Genomic DNA, 19,168 nt, shown 5'->3' with positions numbered 1-19,168 from the left:
GGTGCCATTCGCATTGTCTCCAGGGCTGGGCAGGCACAATGTATCTGGTGGCCCCGTTGGAGGAGTATTGGCAAAGTGGGGAATAATTAGAAAGGTGGAAATGCTGGACTAAGAAGTTTGGACTTCATCCTATGAGAAGTGGAAACTGTAGAAGTGGTTTTGAGAAAGAAGACAATGATAGCAAAGTGGCTGAACATACAGGCTTTGGAACTAGGTAAAAATTAGTTTGATTTGTGGCCATATTACTGTGTACTAGCTATATGATTTGGAGAAGTCACTTAAGTTTATTAAGCCTTGTTTTTCTTAGCTGCACAATGGGTATACTAATATTTTCCTTATAGAATTACGTGAGGGTTCATTGAGATAATATACACAGTGCTTGACACATAGTAAGTGCTCAGTAAATTGTATTTGATTGTCATAAGTCAGTGTTTCAGAAATTTATTTATTTATTTTCATACAGCCGCCAAAGGGGCTCAGATATTTTTTTATATACTTTTTTTTTTTTTTTAAGTAATCTCTACACCCAACGTGAGGCTTGAACTCACGACCCCGAGATCAAGAGTTGCATGCTCCACTGACTGAGCCAGCCAGGCGCCCCGGGGCTCAGCTATTTTATAAATGGCAGTGGTATATAGGATGAATTGGGGGAAGAGAGACTGGTAGGCAGACTAGCTGATTTTGTTTTTAAGTGATTTTTAACTTTGTAAAACCAGTTAGTTGACAGTGACATTGGTATGAAATAACAAAGGCTTAAGCTGTGGTTTTTGAAGTTGGAAAAACAAATGTCTGTGTCATCAGATCTATGTCATTATCACTTACAAGATGAACCATTATTTATGTACCATGAAGACTGAAAAAACATTGACAAACTCTGGCACAGTGCTGATCACTTAGAATTTTTATTTTATACTTATTGAAAGAGCTCTTTCAAGCTTATTTAGACATAGATTTTAATTGTATTGCATTTTATATCGTACCAAAAAGGAAAGTGAAAGTGAAATAAATTGATATTCCTAAAACTGAGTTCCTCACTTTCACAGCCCAGTGCTTCTGAATAACTTCTTGTTGCCAAGTCATCGTCGTCTGTGACATTTCATGTAATATTGTCCTCTGTGCCATCAAGAGCACGAGTAATGCTGCATGGCTTTAAAGAGTGCTCTGCTATTGTCTCTAGACTTTTTTCCAAGCTGTGACAAGTTTGATGCTGGTGCTTCTTGATCTTACCAGAAAGATCACTGGGGAGATTATCTAACTGCAACCAAGACTCACATTCCTTTCTCAAATGGTTTGTTGATTGAAAAGGCAAGGGATCGGGGCGCCTGGGTGGCTCAGTCAGTTAAGCGTCTGCCTTTGGCTCAGGTCATGATCCCAGGGTCCTGGGATCGAGCCCCGCATCGGGCTCCCTGATCAGTGGGGAGCCTCCTTCTCCCTCTCCTCCCCACTCGTGCTCTCTCTCGCTATCTCTCTCTCTCTCAAATAAATAAATAAAATCTCCCCCCCAAAAAAAGGCAAGGGATCGCAGTCATGCTCCCAGAGAGGACAGCCACCACGTTCACAGGTCTACAGCCTGTGACAGCTGTGCCTCAAGTTGCCTCATCCACAGCAATTTTAAGATGTATCCCAATTTCAGAGGATTGATAAATGTGAAAGAATATGCATCTCAGAATTGATAAGTCAGAACAAACTGAAGCACTAGCTTGATCATTCTGGGAAACTTCACTGAGCAATCTTAAAAACACTGTGGTCACCACTGAAGTTATTCTGTTGTAAATTACTTGGAGGAATGCTCTACCAGCAATTTTTTTTTTTTTTTTTTGAAACTCACGGTATTTTTAAGTCATTATATAGCACTGATAAGTTTAGCCAAATGCCTGGATATGAATTCCTAGAATTTTACTGATCCATAAAAATGGCCAAAATTGTTTGAAACTAGCTAATGTAATAGTAATAATCTAATGATTTCCTGTCTTTGAATACCAGGTATTTCCAGCACAGTGAAATTGATTTTTATACTATTATCATTCACTCTTACTATGGGCCTACATACTGATATAATAATTTAACCTGATATATTAAAGTTCAAAGACCAGAACTTAGGCTTATAAGATGCGGTTTTTCTCTGGGCTGGTAGCATAAAAACTCTACATAGGTTACAGAAACCTAGAAAGCAGAAAATATAAATCCTTAGAGTTGGCATTGCAACACCAGCTGTTTATGTTACAGTAAATATATTGGCAATGATTTTTGAAACTTTCTTTTTTGTGTTAGAAACAAGCTACCACTGAATCTCTGGGATGATAATGATTAAACATGTTTGTACTATTTTTCTTTCATCCCCTTCATTGTTGACCTATTTGGAAGGTTCTGTCACTGCAAAAGTTGTACTTCGTAGCCAACAGTAATTTTTACTTTTCTACATGCTTGAGATGGAGTATGGGAATCTTTCTTTTTTAATCCTCATAATGAGATACTTCTAAGAAAGTTTGTCCTGATTGAGAGTCCAGTCTGGGGCAGAAAACCCAGGACTTGAACATTGTCGTAATTTTTGGATACCTCATTTTCTCTTCCCTTTTTTTTCTAAGATAATGGCTTGATCCCTGAAAGCAAGTTAGTTTCCTATCCCATCTTGTTATATTTCCATAATTTCATGGCTTCTTTGTTATCCCCTAAGGTGTCCTTATCCCACTGTGTATTCTTGTAAGTGAATGAGCCCATTATTGGTGGTTGTAGGATCCCGTGTCTGCCTACCGTTTCTGCTCATCATGGAGGAATGTGTGCATGTACAAATGTGCTGCTGTTAAGTTCTCTGTCTCTGGAGAGACCTTTCACTGGTAGTGGAAGGAAAGGAGTCAGAACAATGATATCTGGTTCAGACCTGGGCATGTCGGAGCTACAGAGACATCATGGATTCGAAGGTTACCTCTGTCACCAGGGAGGACCAGAAAGGAGGAGGGCTAGACCCGCGGGCCTCTCTCTGGCCCTGGGCCCTGCTGATAGTGTACCTTTGACACACAGCTACAATACACACTGCTTGTTTTTCCCTCCGATGCCTTTCAGCCCAGCCTCTCGAGCACTTGAATCACCTGTTGGGTAGTCTGGCCTTGCAGGAAAGTAGTGGCAGTTTCAGATAGGTTGCCTAGAGTTTTAGAGACAGAAGTCGTTGGTGATCTTGGGAGTGATTTTGGTGGTGAACTGCCACAGCTAGGTTTTATCAGGTGGCCCAGGAAACGCATCCCTATTAGATCTGGAACAGGTAATGGGGTTGGCGTTGAATGAGAAAACGTGATTTTAACCAAGAAGCAGTATTTCTGTAGAACTTCCCCCTGGCTCCTTTCTGCTGTTATTACCTGCAATTTCATCATCTTTTCACTTTAATTCTGTACAGTGTGATATCTTTGGGGCCAGCGGGTATTTTTATCTGCTAGTTGTAGAAGTGTTTGCTCTTAGGGCTGTGCTGTGGCTGAGGGAGGCAGCCCCACCCCCTCTCCGGTTGCTTGGCACCAACCCTCCCTGCTTGTTGGGCATCTTGTTTACTGCTGCCCTTAATTCCCTGCAGGTGCGTAAGTACAAGAGCATGATCCTGGAAGACCTGGAGTCTGCCCTGGCAGAACACGCCCCTGCGCCACAGGAGGTTAACTCCGAGCTGCCACCTCTCACCATCGATGGAATTCCAGTCTCTGTGGACAAAATGACCCAGGTAAGGGGCGGGAAGTGAGGAGGAGACAGAAAGACAAGTGGCCCGGGTGTGGGCGGGCCTCGGATCACACTTTTCAGTTTTGTGCTCCGTGATACCAGCGGGGAGAGAAACAGGCTGGGTTCTGACAGCGAGGCGGTAGCAGCTTTGGGGAAGAGAAAGTAGTGTCAGAAGAATGCTCTCCTCCTTGGTTGGCAGTTCTTTCCTTTCACTTGGGCCGTTGGGTTAGATAAACTTGTAGCTCAGAATTGGTTTGCTTGGACAGGTGACTGTTTGGACTTTGATCAGTCACCATCAAGCAGGGCAAGTAAACTGTTAGTCTTTTGGGCTAAGTTGCTCCTCTTTCCATGTAAATTCTGAATACCACCATACTGTCACCAAGGAAGGTTCCCCTTTCTGGGGAATAAGAATGGAAAACTCAGAAGGACACCCTTCTGAGTCATTGCTTCTCTCCTCTTGCTTTGATGAGGGAAATCCTCAGGAATTTTGCTGAGGTGGTCCGTCTCAGCTTTGAAAGTGATAGCTTGATCAAGATCAAATGCCCTTTTTATAACATATTTTCCTACCTTATTTCTTTATTAATGTACTCTTCTCTTGCTAAATCCAGTTGTGCGTTTTCTTTCCTTATCTTATTCAGTCTTCCAGCAGCATTTGACACAGTTGATTATTCCTTCCTTTAAAACACTTCCTGCTTTCTGTGTCTGACCCCACACTCTCCGAATGTCCTCCCACCTCACGGTGCTCCTTCTCCGCTCTTCTGCTGGCTCTTCCTCCTGTTCTCAGTGACCAGTATTGGCTTGTCTGTATCTTTAGTTTCTTTCCAAGTGGTCTCATCTGGCCCGTGGGCTTTATGTCCCTTCTATATCCTGTTTACAGCCCAGCTTATAGCACTCACTCTGAGATATCCAGTGCCTTCGATTGCCCCACTCTCCACTCCCCCTACGACCCTCCGTATCAGTGACCAGCACCACTGTCCGTCTGGTCGCTTAAGTGCCGGCATAGGAGCAACCCTTTGTTTACCTGTTTCGCCCTCACTCCGCGTCGTCTCAGTTCAGCTCTGAGATGTGCCCTGAATCTGACCGTTCTCCTCAGTTCCTGTCAGCACCCTCGCCCAAGCCCAGTATCTCTCACGTAGAGACTATTTCATTTGATCGATTCTCTTGCTCTCCTTCTTGCTGCTCTTGCCCCGCTGCAGTCCATACTTCATGGAACCACCAGAGGTTTTTTCCAAAACTTAAATCCACTCATATCACCGCCTTATTTAAGCCCTTTAATGGCTTTCCACTATTCCTAGAATCAAATTCAGACTCTGCCATGGCCTCTGAAGCCCTGTAAAATCTGAGAATCCAACCTCTTCCAGCTCCATTCTTCAGCCTCCCCCTCAGTCACTGTGCTCTGGCCACCCTGGCCCTCTTTTTGTCCAACACTCCAAGCCCATTCTTTTGCGTTGGCTATGTCCTCTGCCTGAAACGTTGTTCTCCCAGATCATTACATGCGTAACCTTATCCTAATCGAAGTCTAGCTCAGACGTCACCTCCTGAGACAAGCCTTCCTTGATTATCCCATCTAATGGAGCTTCTCCTTGCTACCAAGTCACTGCCTAACACAGCCCTTATTTTACTGTCTTGGAAACACTGATTACTACCTGAAATTATCTTATTCATTAACATTTATACTTACCTGGGATCTCTCTAGCTAGAATTTGAGAGCAGGGATTTAGTTTCTATTCTTTACTGCCATCTACTACAGCTCCCGGCACCCAAATAACCTCTGAATTCTAAATAATAGTATCTGTTCAATAGATGACCTAAGAGTCAGAGTAAAACAAATTCAGCATGGTAGTTACCTGCATTGGAAGTCTTCCGAGTACATGTTCACAGGCTGTAGACATTGACGCTGCTACTCAGGAGGTGGCCCTTTTTTTCCTGCTGAGTCTGAACCTGTAGTTTGGTCTAAAGCCATACAATATTTTATAAAGCTACATTGTGATCGTTTGCTTGTTGGATTCAGAGATCTTTCTGTGAACATTTAAAGAATATCTAAATAATGGCTCAAAAAGGAAAGCATTATCTAAACTTTTTTCCTGTCACTTCATACCTATTATTCTGTTCTTAAGACCATTCTGACTAATTAAAGAAAACATAAGGTGAAAAAAATTTTTTTTACCTGATTGATGTGAAGAATCTTCTCTGTACCTCAGATATAAGGTATCTATAAAGTTAACTAAGCTTCTGATTAAGACTACTGTGTTAGGCATGTGAGGCATTATGCCCTCTCCTGTGATGGGCACTTTTTCCTTCTTTGTCACATTTGGTGTGTTAGGTTGAAATAATCTGAGGTTTTGATTATATCAAATCATCATGGACAAGTTTCATGTTATGAAACTTGGCTTATGGCCTCAGAAGTCATAGCAAACAGTTTAATTTTCATGTTGGAGGTGAAACATTTGTAACTGTGCTGTTTCCTATTCTTGTGAAACATACACTTGGGAGAGCTTTGTGTAGTGATGGATCCAAGGGAAGCTGGTACTCAAGTCAGGGATCAGACTCAGAGGTACTTTATTGGGGGCATGCATTTTCTTTATCGTCCTACGTTCCCTCCTTTCCCTTCTCACCACAGATCATGACCAAAAAGTAATACGTAACAAATAAAACACATGGTGAGGTGGAGTGAGTAGGGTGATGAAAAACCCAGGTCCTAATTAAATGGGAATTTCTGAGTATTTGGATCCTGGGTTTTCTACCCCGGATCTTTTTTTTTCCCAATTGTTTTCCTCAGATCCTTGTTATTAATGTGAGCCAGTTACCTTTTTTTCCTAATTGATCCCAGAACCTTTCATTATTTTTTTTTTTTAAAGATTTTTTATTTATTTATGTGAGAGAGAGAGAATGAGAGAGAGCAAGCATATGAGAGGGGGGAGGGTCAGAGGGAGAAGCAGACTCCCTGCCGAGCAGGGAGCCCGATGCGGGACTCGATCCAGGGACTCCAGGATCATGACCTGGGCCGAAGGCAGTCGCTTAACCAACTGAGCCACCCAGGCGCCCCAAAACCTTTCATTATTAATGATAGTAAAAGCAGGGTGTTATTTCAGACTAAACCTAGGTGGGAGAGGGAATGGGAATACAAGCATTTTAACACCCTGTCAATAGAAATGTGCAGTGGCATGATCTTTCCAGAAAGCAGGGTGGCAGTGCATATCAAAATTTAACATGTGTATGTCATGCCCACCAGGTGAGCAAAGATATATGTTCATGGCACTGTTTATAATAGGAAAATCTGGGAACAAAGTGCTTGAATAAATTATAGTAGTGATGTTTAGAATTTACATGAGATGAGCAGCTCCCAAAAGAGACCAGAAATTTACTATTCAGTGAAATATTAGACACCAAAAATGCCGACTTGTTCTCTATTGCAATGGGATAGAGAGTTCCAGTAGTTTTTAACTGCTTGTAAAATAACATTTCTTATGTACTCTAATTCGAGTGCTTTATTTAGTACTTTGTTTAATGCTTTATATTTTGTTTCTTTGGGAGAGGGCTAGATTTTTTTTTCAGGGAATACATAATTGAGTTAATCAATTTCATTTGTTTAAAACATGCACACAAAACTTGCCTCTGTTTGTTGCGTGTGTGTAAAACTTCAGAGAGATGTAAATCTATTTACTGTAAAACCAAAATATTAACAGCGATTATCTATACATGGTGGTATTATGGGTGATTTTCATTTTATTTGTCTAATAAACACGAATTACTTTTATAACCATAGAAACACAAAAAATATATTCATATTTATATTAAACTAGAATTTTTTTAAGTACAAGTTTGTTGAACTTTATGTTTGGGTGAAGATGTCAACAACTTTTTCTTTCTCTTATTTTTCTCTTCTATAGCTACTATGTTTTGGAAGGCACACTACTAAGTTATTCACAGGGGTATCTCATTTAATCCTTGCCCTCCAGAGTATATATATAATTCCCCTTTCATAGTCAAGGAAGCAGAGCTCATACATGATCAGTAGCCATAAAGGACCAAGTAAATTTAATTGGACACCAATTCTAGAATTCAGACCAAATGGGTAATTCATGACTTCCTTGAAGTGATAAAATTCCAGAATTGGAAAAGTACACTGTAACAGAGTTGGATTTGGGCTAACCAGACAGCTCTATTAATCGCCTTATCTGCACTGAATGCAACAGAGATGACTAATGTTTATATGGATGATCCTAACTCACAAACATAATTCTATATGCTATCCTAAAATGAGTTCTCAGTCATCCAAAGAGTAAATTATATTTGATATTGTTCTAATGTTATGTGTTCCATTATTTTAATTCTTTACAAATTTGAGAATTAGCCTGGTTTTTTAGAGTTGGAAGGTCTAGTCTCTAGTCCCAATCCTACCACATATAGCCTTGGTTCCCAGTTTCATCTTCTGAAAATGAGAATAATATATGCCCTCCTACTTTATGGAGTCAGAGGAAGAAAAAATGAGGTATTATATGGGAAAGTGCTTTGAAAATGAAGGCATCACCCAAAGATAGTATTACCAATTATTAATACTGTTTATATTACCTATATTAACTTTTGAGTAACCTGAACATACCATTTCTCACCCGTTTTTCACTTACAGAAAGTTAGTGAACCTGGAATTTTTATTTGGCTCAGCAGTGAAGTGGGACAATACAGGTGACAATATATTGAAAAATTGAGACATAAAGAGAGGAAGCAATTTATGAAGCAAGTTAGTGATAAACAGAAATGGAATTAAAGGGTCGAGTCCATATTGCCAGTGCTTTCTCTCTCTCCCTCTCTCTGTCTCTCTCTTTTTCTGTCTCTCTTTCTGTAAAACTATATTGTGATCATCACTCAGGTTGAGTATTTCAGCTAATCTACACTAAACATTTACTGTTTTATTTTTATTTTTTTTAAAGATTTTATTTATTTATTTGACAGAGAGAGAGACACAGTGAGAGAGGGAACACAAGCAGGGGGAGTGGGAGAGGGAGAAGCAGGCTTCCCGCTGAGCAGGGAGAGCAATGCGGGGCTCGATCCCAGGACCCCGGGATCATGACCTGAGCCAAAGGCAGACGCCCAACGACTGAGCCACCCAGGCGCCTAACATTTACTGTTTTAAAGGAATTTCTTGACTTGCTCTAACAGCTATCACAGTTGTCACCTACACAAATTGAAATTACGTGTGATAGAATATCTTAAGTTCTGTGTGACCTAAATGCTCTGATTCTTTTAGGAAACAGCTCTGTAGTTTTGGTTTTTGTTGTTTCTTATTAATTTTTGGTTTTGGTACAGGTATAATACTATGTTAGTAAATAGAATGTTTACATAAACATTTACTTAAAAACAAAAACTATTATAAATATATCTTGATCCTGATGAAGTCTTGTGTGTGTGTGTGTGTGTGTGTGAAAAAATACATAGCTCTAATATTTTTAGTGCTAAAATGAAAACTTGCATTTCTAGGCACCTTTAAGAATAATGACTAGAGATGCACCTGGGTGGCTCAGTCGTTAAGTGTCTGCCTTCGGCTCAGGTCATAATCCTGGGATCCTGGGATCGAGCCCCACATCAGGCTCCCTGCTCCACGGGAAGCCTGCTTCTCCCTCTCCCACTCCCCCTGCTTGTGTTCCTTTGCTCGCTGTGTCTCTCTCTGTCAAATAAATAAATAAAATCTTTAAAAAAAAAGAATAGTGGCTAGAATTTATCCCATATCTGCCTGCCTCCTGGCTATGAGTTGAAGGAAGTTGAGATAAGGCTTAGCAGAAGAAATCATTAATTTAGTGTAGATTCTGCAACCCCAGAGTTAATGAAATCATCTTTTTCAGAGATTTTGAAAGCCAAGTTAGCAAAATTTTATAGGATACTTCAGACCAGAAACCAGAGAATGGGCTAAATTGTGCTTCTCAAACTTCAGTGTGCATAAGAATTACCTGAGAGTCTTGTCATTTAAATTCAGACTGTGAATCAGTTGGTCTTGAGTGGAACCTGAGAATCTCCCTTGTAGCAAGATCCCAGGTGATGCCAGTGGTGCTACTAATTACCAGACTACACTTTGAATTTAGGAATTACATCATTGCTTGAAGAGTCTTTAAGCAATGATTATGATTTTGCTGGTGGGAAATCAGTTCTGCTCTTTACCACACTTGAGTCCAATAGGATTCTCTTGTTCTTGGGAAGTTGTAAATCTTCTTGGAATTTGTCTTAGAAGAGATCCAGGCAAAGATTATAGTTATAGAAGAAACATCTCTGGAAAGACCAGTCCAGGATTATTGGTTAAAATTCAGTCCTTTTTGAGACAAAGAAGGCACTACATAATGATAAAGGGATAAAATCAGAAATTAAGAGAAGTAACAACTGACACCATAGAAATATAAAGAATTGGGGCACCTGGGTGGCTCAGTCGTTAAGCGTCTGCCTTCAGCTCAGGTCATGATCCCAGGGTCCAGGGATCGAGCCCCACATCGGGCTCCCTGTTCCGTGGGAAGCCTGCTTCTCTCTCTCCCACTCCCCCTGCTTGTGTTCTGCTCTTGCTATCTCTCTGTCAAATAAATAAAATCTTTTAAAAAAAAAAGAAATATAAAGGATTATAAGAGCATATTGTGAAAAATTATATGCCAGTAAATTGGACAACCTAAAAAAATGGTAAATTCCTAGAAACATATACTCTTCCAAAAATTGAATCAGCAAGAAATAGAAAATCTGAACAGACCAGTTAGTAGTAATGAAACTGAATTGTAAAAAAACAGAAAACTTCCGGGGCACCTGGCACTTGGCTGGCTCAGTCAGAAGAGTATGTGACTCTTACCCTCGGGGTCCTGAGTTCAAGCCCCACGTTGGATGTGGAGATTACATAAACAAACAAACAAACACACTTAAAAAAAATAATAACAAATAAAAAACAAAAAACTCCCAACAAACAGAAGTCTAGGACCAGATGTCTTCACAGGTGAATTCTACCAAACATTTAAAGAAGAGTTGATATCTGTCCTCAAACTATTCCAAAAAATAAAGGAGGAAGAGAAATTTTCAAATTCATTCTGTGAGGCCAGCGTTACCGTGATATCAAAACCAGAAAAAGACACTACAAAAAAGAAAACTGTAGGCCGATATCGCTGATGCACATAGGTGTAAAAATCCTCAACAGAATATTAGCAAACTGAATTCAACAGTACATTTAAGAAAAAGATCTTTCACCATGATCAAATGGGATTTATTCCAAGAATGCAAGAGTGGTTCAATATTCACAAATAAATCAATGTGATATATCATATTAACAAGAGGAAGGTTAAAAACCATATGATTATCTCATGAGATACATAAAAAGTATTTGACATAATACAACATCTGTTCATGATAAGACGTTCAACATACTGCGTTTACCATACCTTAACATAATAAAGGCCATATATGAAAAGTCCACAACTAACATCATATGCTCAGTGGTGAAAAACTGAGAACTTTTCCTCTAAGATCAGGAACAAGACAAGGATGTCCACTCTTAACCACTTTTATTCAGCTTAGTACTGGAAGTCTTAGCCACAGCAGTCAGACAAGAAAAAGAAATAAAAGGCATCCAATTGGTAAGGAAGAAGTAAAACTGTCACTATTTGCAGATGACATGGTACTATATATAGAAAACTTAAATAATCCACCAAAAAGCTATTAGAACTGATAAATCAGTTCAGTAAAGTTGCAGGATACAAAATTAATATACAGAAATTTGTTCCTTTCTATACACTAATAACAAAGTAGAAGAAAGAGAAATGAAGAAAACAATTCCATTTACAATTGCACCAAAAAGAATAAAATACTTAGGAATAAACTTAACCAAGGAGGTGAAAGACCTATACTCTGAAAACTGTAAGATATCGATGAAAGAAATTGAAGACAACATAAACAAATGGAAAGATATTCTATGCTCATGGACTGGAAGAATTAATATTAAGGGGTGCCTGTCTGGCTCAGTCGGTAGAGCATGCAACTCTTAATCTCAGGATCATGAGTTCAAGCCCCACCTTGGGTGTGGAGCCTACTTAAAATTTAAAAATTAATTAATTAATTAATATCATTAAAATTTCCATACTTCCCAAAGCAATCTACAGATTCAGTGCAATCCCTATCAAAATTCTAGCAACATTATTCACAGAATTAGAACAAAGAATCCTAAAACTTGTATGGAATCACGAAAGACCCCAAATAGCCAAAGCAATCTTGAGAGAGAAGAACATAGCTGGAAGTATCACAAATCCAGATTTCAAAATATACTACAAAGCTATAGTAATCAAAACAGTATGGTAGTGGCACAAAAATAGGCACAAAGATCAATAGAACAGAATAAAGAGCCCAGAAATAAATCCATTTTATGGTCAATTAATCTATGACCACAGAAGCAAGAATATACAGTGGGGAAAAGATACTCTCATCAAAAAATGGTATTGGGGGGGCGCCTGGGTGGCTCAGCCATTGAGCATCTGCCTTCAGCTCGGGTCATGATCCCAGGGTCCTGGGATCGAGCCCCGCATCGGGCTCCCTCCTCAGCGGGAAGCCTGCTTCTCCCTCTCACAACCCCCCTCCTTGTATTCCCTCTCTCGCTGTCTCTCTCTGTCAAACAGATAAATAAAATCTTTAAAAAAAAACAGATGGTATTGGGAAAACTGGACAGCTACATGCAAAAGAATGAAACTTGACTGGCACGCCTGGGTGGCTCAGTCGTTAAGCGTCTGCCTTCGGCTCAGGTCATGATCCCAGGGTTCTGGGATTAAGCCCCACATTGGGCTCCCTGCTTGGTGGGAGGTCTGCTTCTCCCTCTCCCACTTCCCCTGCTTGTGTTCCCTCTCTCACTGTGTCTCTCTGTCAAATAAATAAAATCTTTAAAAAAGAAAAAGAAGAATGAAACTTGACCACTTACTTTCACCATACATAAAAATAAAACTCAAAATGGATTAAAGACCTAAACGGGAGACCTGAAACCATAAAACTCTTAGAAGAAAACATAGGCAATGATCTCTTGGACATTGCCTTTGCAACATATTTATGGATATGTCCTTTCAGGCAAGGAAAACAAAGCAAAAATAAACTATTGGGACTATGCCAGAATAAATATATTTTGCACAGCAAAGGAAACAGTCAACAAAACCAAAGGCAGCCTATTGAATATGAGAAGATATTTACAGATGATATAGCTGTTACGGGGTTAATATCCAAAATATATAAAGAAGTTATACAAATCAATACCAAAAAACCAAACAATCCAATTAAAAAATGGGTAGAAAATCTAAATAGACATTTTTCCAAAGAAGACCTACAGATGGCCAACAGACACATGAAGAGATGCTCAGCACCACTTATTATCAGTGAAATACAAATGAAAACCACAATAAAATATCACCTCACATCTATCAGAAAGGCTAGTATCGAAAAGACAAGAAATAAGTTTGGTGGTAATGTAGAGAAAATCGAACATTTGTGCACTATTGGTGGAAATGTACGTTGGTGCAGCCACTGTGGAAAACAATGGAGGTTTCTCAAAAAATTAAAAATACTGGGGCTGTGGGGCACCTGGGTGGCTCAGTTGGTTACGCAACCAATTCTTGGTTTCAGTTCAGGTCATGATCTCAGGGTCGTGAGATCGAGCCCCACATTGGGTTCTGTGCTGCGCGTGGAACCTGCTTAAGATTCTCTCTCTCCCTCTTCCTCTGCTCCTCCCCAAACCCTTTGCATTCTCTTTAAAAAAAAAAAAAAAAGACTTTTAAAAAAATAGTGGGGCGCCTGGCTGGTTCAGTCGGAAGAGCATGCAACTCTTGATCTCGGGGTCATGAGTTCAAGCCCCACATGGGGTGCAGAGATAACGTAAATAAACTTAGAGGTTTTTTTAAAAAAATTAAAAATAGAAATACCATGTGATCCAGTAATTCCACTACTGGGAATTTACCCAAAGAAAACAAAAACACTGATTCAAAAAGGTGTATGCACTCCGTGTTTATTGCAGCATTATTTATGATAGCCAGGATATGGAAGCAGCCCAAGTAGCCATCCACAGATGAATGGATAAAGAAGAGGTGGTATATATACAATGGAATATTACTCAGCCATTAAAAAGAATGAGATCTTGCCTTTTGCAGCAACATGGATGCACCTACAGGGTGTTAAGCTAATGAAATAAGACTGAGAAAGACAAATACTGTATGATTTCACTTATATGTGGAATCTAAAAAACAAAACCGACTCTTAAATAGAGAGAACAAACTGGTTGTTGCCAGAGGGGAGGTGAGTGGGGGGATGGGCAAAATAGATAAAGGGGATTAAGAGGTACAAACTTCTAGTTATAAAATAAGTCAAGGAGGTGAAACAGAATAGGGAATGTAGTCAATAATGTTGTAATAACATTGTATGGTGGCAGATGGTGACTACACTTATTTTGGTGAGCACTGAGTAATGTATAGAGTTGTCAAACCAGTATGTTGTACATCTAAAACTAATATAAATATTCTACAGTAATTATACTTTTTAAAAAATCTGCTACTTTTTCCCTTGTCCCTTCCCTTTCCTCACCTGAACTTACTGTCCTCCTCTTACTCTCACTGGGGCAGTCTTTGTTGCTTTAATATTCCCTTGAGGTGATGATGCAATAGGTTAGTAATTCCTCACCAGTTTTCAGGAAAAACCTTAAGAAACATTCAGCACAGTGATTGCTTCATTAGGAAGAAGTGATTCACAGGTCTTGACATGTTTTACTTAGAAAATATTAATCAGCTCTCAATTTAGGTTTTTTGGGTGTTGTTTTGAAAAAGCATAGGTCTGGCCTCTTCTACCCAAAGAGTAGAAACATTATGCTAAGTGAAATAAACCAAACAGAAAAGACAAATATTGTGTGTGATTCCGCTTAAATGATGTATCTAGAATGGGCAAATGAGACAGAAAGTAGAGTTTACCAGGGCCAGGGAAGAGTAGGAATGGGGAGTTATTGCTAAATGCATACAGAGTTTCTGTTTGGGATGATGATGAATAAATTCTGGAAGTAGGAGCAATGGTTGTACAGCATTGTGAATGTACTTAACGCCACTGAATTGTACATATTAAAGTGATACATTTTATGCTATGTATATTTTATGACAAAAAAAAATTTAGTAGAGTTGTCTTCAAACTTGGCCACGTAGTAAAATCACCTGGAGAACTTAAAATCCTAGTGCCCAGGCCATACTCCAGACCAATTAAATCAGAATCTTTGGGAATGAGATCCAGGCATGTATAGTGTTTAAAACTCCCCAAGTGATTCCAGTGTGCAGCCAACTTTGAGAACCACTGTTGTAGATAATAGTTCCAAATTACTTCTCCCTACTGTAATGTCAAAACCTATATGCAAAGTAGGCTTTTCCTACCATCTAAAATTATCAAAAAATGTTTATGTATATGATGCCATTCAACATTTTGTAAATATTAGATATGCAGGATGAGATTAAGAGAATAACAAAATTATTGGTAACAAAATTATTGAATTCTTAGGTAGAACATAGCATATTTTGAGTAGAGTAAAAGAGTAATGATATATTTAGGAATAATAATAGAAGGCATATAAAGGCCTACAAATTCCATATGCAGGATACAACTAGACTAGAGGAAGATATTTGCAGATTTTATAGCAAAGTACTAATATCCAGAACATATTAATATGTCCTTCAAATTAATAAGAAAGAGATAATTAGAAAAATAAGCAAAGCATTCTGAACAGTTCACAAAAAGAAAAAAATAATCAGTGAATACATACATCAGTAAATATATAAATCAGTAAATATATAAAACCTCACTAGTAATGAAAATTAAAATAGTTACCATTTCCCCCACATTCGATGAATCAAAATAAGAAAGCTGGATAATAAAATTTGAGGGAGGGTGTGAAAAAAATGGGTCTTGTGTGTATTGTTGATGGGAGTGGTATTGGTACTCTTTGGAGGACAGTTTGGCACTGTCTATTAAAATGTTAAATGCAGGGGCACCTGGGTGGCTCAGTTGGCTAGGCATCCAACTCTCGATCTCAGCTCAGATCTTGATCTCAGGGTTGTGAGTTCAAGCTCTGAGTTGGGCTTCACACTAGGCATGGAGCCTACTTAAAAAAAAATTTAAATGCATATGCGTTCTAACCAGCAATTTCACTTTGCTGCTAGAGAAATACCCACACCTATGCACAAAGGAACATTTTTACAAGCATTGTAAATAATCTAAATGCTTATCAGCAGGAGAATGGTTAAATAAAATGGAAAAATGTATATCGTGGATACTAGGGAACTACTTTTTCTTAAAAATGAGATTATTCTAGTTGTACTACCATGAGATCTCTGTGACAATACATTGAGTGGAAAAAGTGAGCTGTAGTAAAATATGTACAATATCATACCATTTGTGTTTTCTTTCATCACTTTAAAACTGCTTTTCAGGGGCACCTGGGTGGCTCAGTCGGTTAAGGGTCTGTCTTCGGCTCAGGTCATGATCCCAGGGTCCTGGGATCGGACCTGCATTAGGCTTCCCACTCAGCGGGGAGTCTGCTTCTCCCTCTCCCTCTGTCTGCTGTTCCCCCTGCTTGTGCTCTCTCTCTCTCTCTCTCTCTCTCTGTGTCAAATAAATAAATAAAATCTTTAAAAAATAATAAGGAAAATAAAACTGTGCTTTTCCATCATATATTTATGTAAATGCATAGAATTTGGCCTATAAGGAAGGATGTTCTGCTGCTGACAGGTGACTGGATTGGGGAAGGTGGATGGAAAAGAGGACTTTGTTTATTTAGATTTTTGTACAGAAGAGTACAGCTGGGATGAGGTAGCAGAAATGGACCAATCTGAGACTCCTTCAAAGGGAAGGTAGAATTTTAAGAGCAATATGATGAACGCGAGGGACAGTTTGGTAGGTTGATGGGGTGTGAAGACAGACAGCAGGAGGGTTGGCTTGAGAGAAGAGTCTCGAAATGAGTGTCTTCATTGAATGTCCCTCCTATTCTCTGAATTTATTTTTCCTTCCAAACTTGTTCTTCCCATGTTTCTATGGGAATATGTTTTATGGGGAAATGAGATTAAAAGAAGCCAGTGTTTCTGCTGGTGCTACCAGGGAATGGGGGATACAGGATTGGCGTTTCTAATAAGGAAAGTCACTTCCATTGTCTCTATGAACAGAGGTCAGTGGTAGAAATCATTTTAAATAGTGAGCAAAAAAATCATTTTGCTTTTGCTTTCTAGTACCCTTTAAATATCCATTTGAATATAATTGAGTCTGTTGACTTTTAAGTTAAAATAATGAAGCCACAGTCTGAAAATTCTCCAGTCTTCCTTCTCTGCCACATTCCTGTTTCCCTATAGGCTATAGAAAACATGACCTGCCAACACAATTTGATTTCAGCAGCCTTCTCTTGAAATTTATTATGTATACTCTCATCTCTTTAGTAGAGGGGGAGTTGGCAAACGTCTTGAGATGCCTTTTCTTGGTAACTGAATCAAAATAGACACCAGGGGCTTCAAAAATCCTAGGACTCGGGTACAAGCAGAGCAAAGATAGAATGAGAGAAGATGGGCATTTGGGAATGTATAAGGGTAAGACAGCAAAGAATTTACTGAATTTACAAGTGGAAACTTTCTAACATAGTGAGAATTGTCTCATTTTGGCTGGATTAAACTTTTTAGAATTTCAGAAAATCTTTTTTAAAACCATCTATGGTTTCTACATAATCTTTACTTTTGACTGCCACTGGCAGGAATTTGATACCATTTTTCTTTGCTGAATGTGCCCCGGAAAGAGTGGTACTTTCTACTCTTTGCTGGTTTGGGGTGGGTTTCCTGACCAAGCAGGGCACTTTAAGCCCATATAGAACCCTAAATCAGAATGAGAGGCTGGGAAAGCTTACTGCAGCCCAATTAAAGGACAGCCTGAGAGGGTAGGCTTTACCTTTGCTGATCCTGTTGATTGTCTCCTCTGGGGATTAAAGACAAACCTTCCTTAACAAGCACATTGAGTAGCTTGGGTTTCCAAAACTCTCCAGGACCAGTAATTAATCCAACTGGTAATGAGAGCACAGTGCTGAATTCTGGAAAGAAATCATTTAACTCTTTCTATACTGAATAGTTCATTTTCCCTTAATGATAGTCCCTTTAGCCTTAGCACTGTTTATTTGGGACAGTATAAAATAATAGTCTGGTGGAAATCGTCTTTTTCAGTGAAGTCACATCATTTCTATGCATTTAAAAGCAAAGAATGGTCTTCATCCCCCAAATGTACAGACTTGAAAAGTCAACTTTTATAGTAGAAAGTGCTTTTTATCTCTTGTTTTGATATGGGGGCAAATTTATACAGTTGATAATTAGTAAAAAGTTAAAATCTGCCTCTGAATTAGAACTTGTATACCAGCAGTTAAATTTCACTCTGGTCCCATTTTTTAATTTTTGATGGAGTTTTGCCTGTGGACGCAACCTTCCTTGTGTGTTGCTTGTTTCTCTTACTTTCTTCTTCCCAAAACTTTGAGACATTTCCCATCCAGAGATTTCTAGCACATGGAACATCTCTGACAGCTGCCTAGTTCTAGTTGTCTCTTCTAATTATGGTTACACTTGAGTCCCATTTTCTGATGATTTCCATTAGTAATCTGCTTGTACACTTTAAAAAAAAAATGCTCAAAGATCCCACAGAACACATTGCCTAAACCATCTATGCATTGGGGCATGTTGGTAACAGCTTGCTTCCTCAAGGCACGGAATTGGCCTCGATGGTCACTTTTTGAATCTAGCATTCTTTATTTCTCATCTTCAACCATGTTTACACAGATACATATAAACTCATACTTCTATCTCCTTCTGCCTTTTTCACCATACCCACCATACCCACCTTGGAAAACTAAGGATAAATGTCTTTCTATACATCACAGTGTGTTTAGTACTAGAAAACCATTTCAGAACATTTTTTACTTTTTCTTTGAATTTGAGAAAAGGGCTGATGACTGAAGTAATAATAGTAAAACTGCTATTAAGTCAGTGCAACTATGTGCATATATCCCCACTATCTCTGATCCTTTGAATTGACCCTGTATACTTGCCATTATCATTTTGCAGTTGAGAAAATTAACCTTCAGAGAGAGCTGGGATTCACAGCCAACTCTCTGAGTCTGGAGTTTGTGTTCTTACTGACTGATTGACAAGAAGTTGACTCGAGAAGTAGTCAAGAGATATTTCACAAAGAGGGGCGCCTGGGTGGCTCAGTTGGTTAAGCAACTGCCTTCAGCTTAGGTCATGATCCTGGAGTCCTGGGATTGAGTCCCGCATCGGGCTCCCTGCTTAGCAGGGAGTCTGCTTCTCCCTCTGACCCTCCCCCCTCTCATGCTCTCTCTCTATCTCATTCTCTCTCAAATAAGTAAATAAAATCTTCATTAAAAAAAAAAGAGAGACTTCACAAAGAATGTGGGATTTGCTGCGCAATAAGGAACAAG

The 19,168-nt window shown here is 39.2% G+C and overlaps 1 protein-coding gene across 6 annotated transcripts in view; it reads left to right on the top strand.

The window, feature by feature from the left end:
• Positions 1–19,168, top strand: part of NRF1 (nuclear respiratory factor 1) — a 140,677-nt gene that overhangs the window by 69,413 nt on the left and 52,096 nt on the right. For all 6 annotated transcript variants that reach the window (XM_032401586.1, XM_032401585.1, XM_032401583.1 and 3 more), the window contains exon 5: positions 3,560–3,700. In XM_032401586.1, coding sequence (XP_032257477.1) covers positions 3,560–3,700 — 141 coding nt within the window. The remainder of the gene's footprint in view (positions 1–3,559; positions 3,701–19,168) is intronic.

The sequence above is a fragment of the Phoca vitulina genome, unplaced genomic scaffold (assembly GCF_004348235.1).
Source record: "Phoca vitulina isolate PV1807 unplaced genomic scaffold, GSC_HSeal_1.0 scaffold4, whole genome shotgun sequence".
Lineage (NCBI taxonomy): Eukaryota > Metazoa > Chordata > Mammalia > Carnivora > Phocidae > Phoca > Phoca vitulina.
This window is presented reverse-complemented; position numbering and strand designations above follow the sequence as displayed.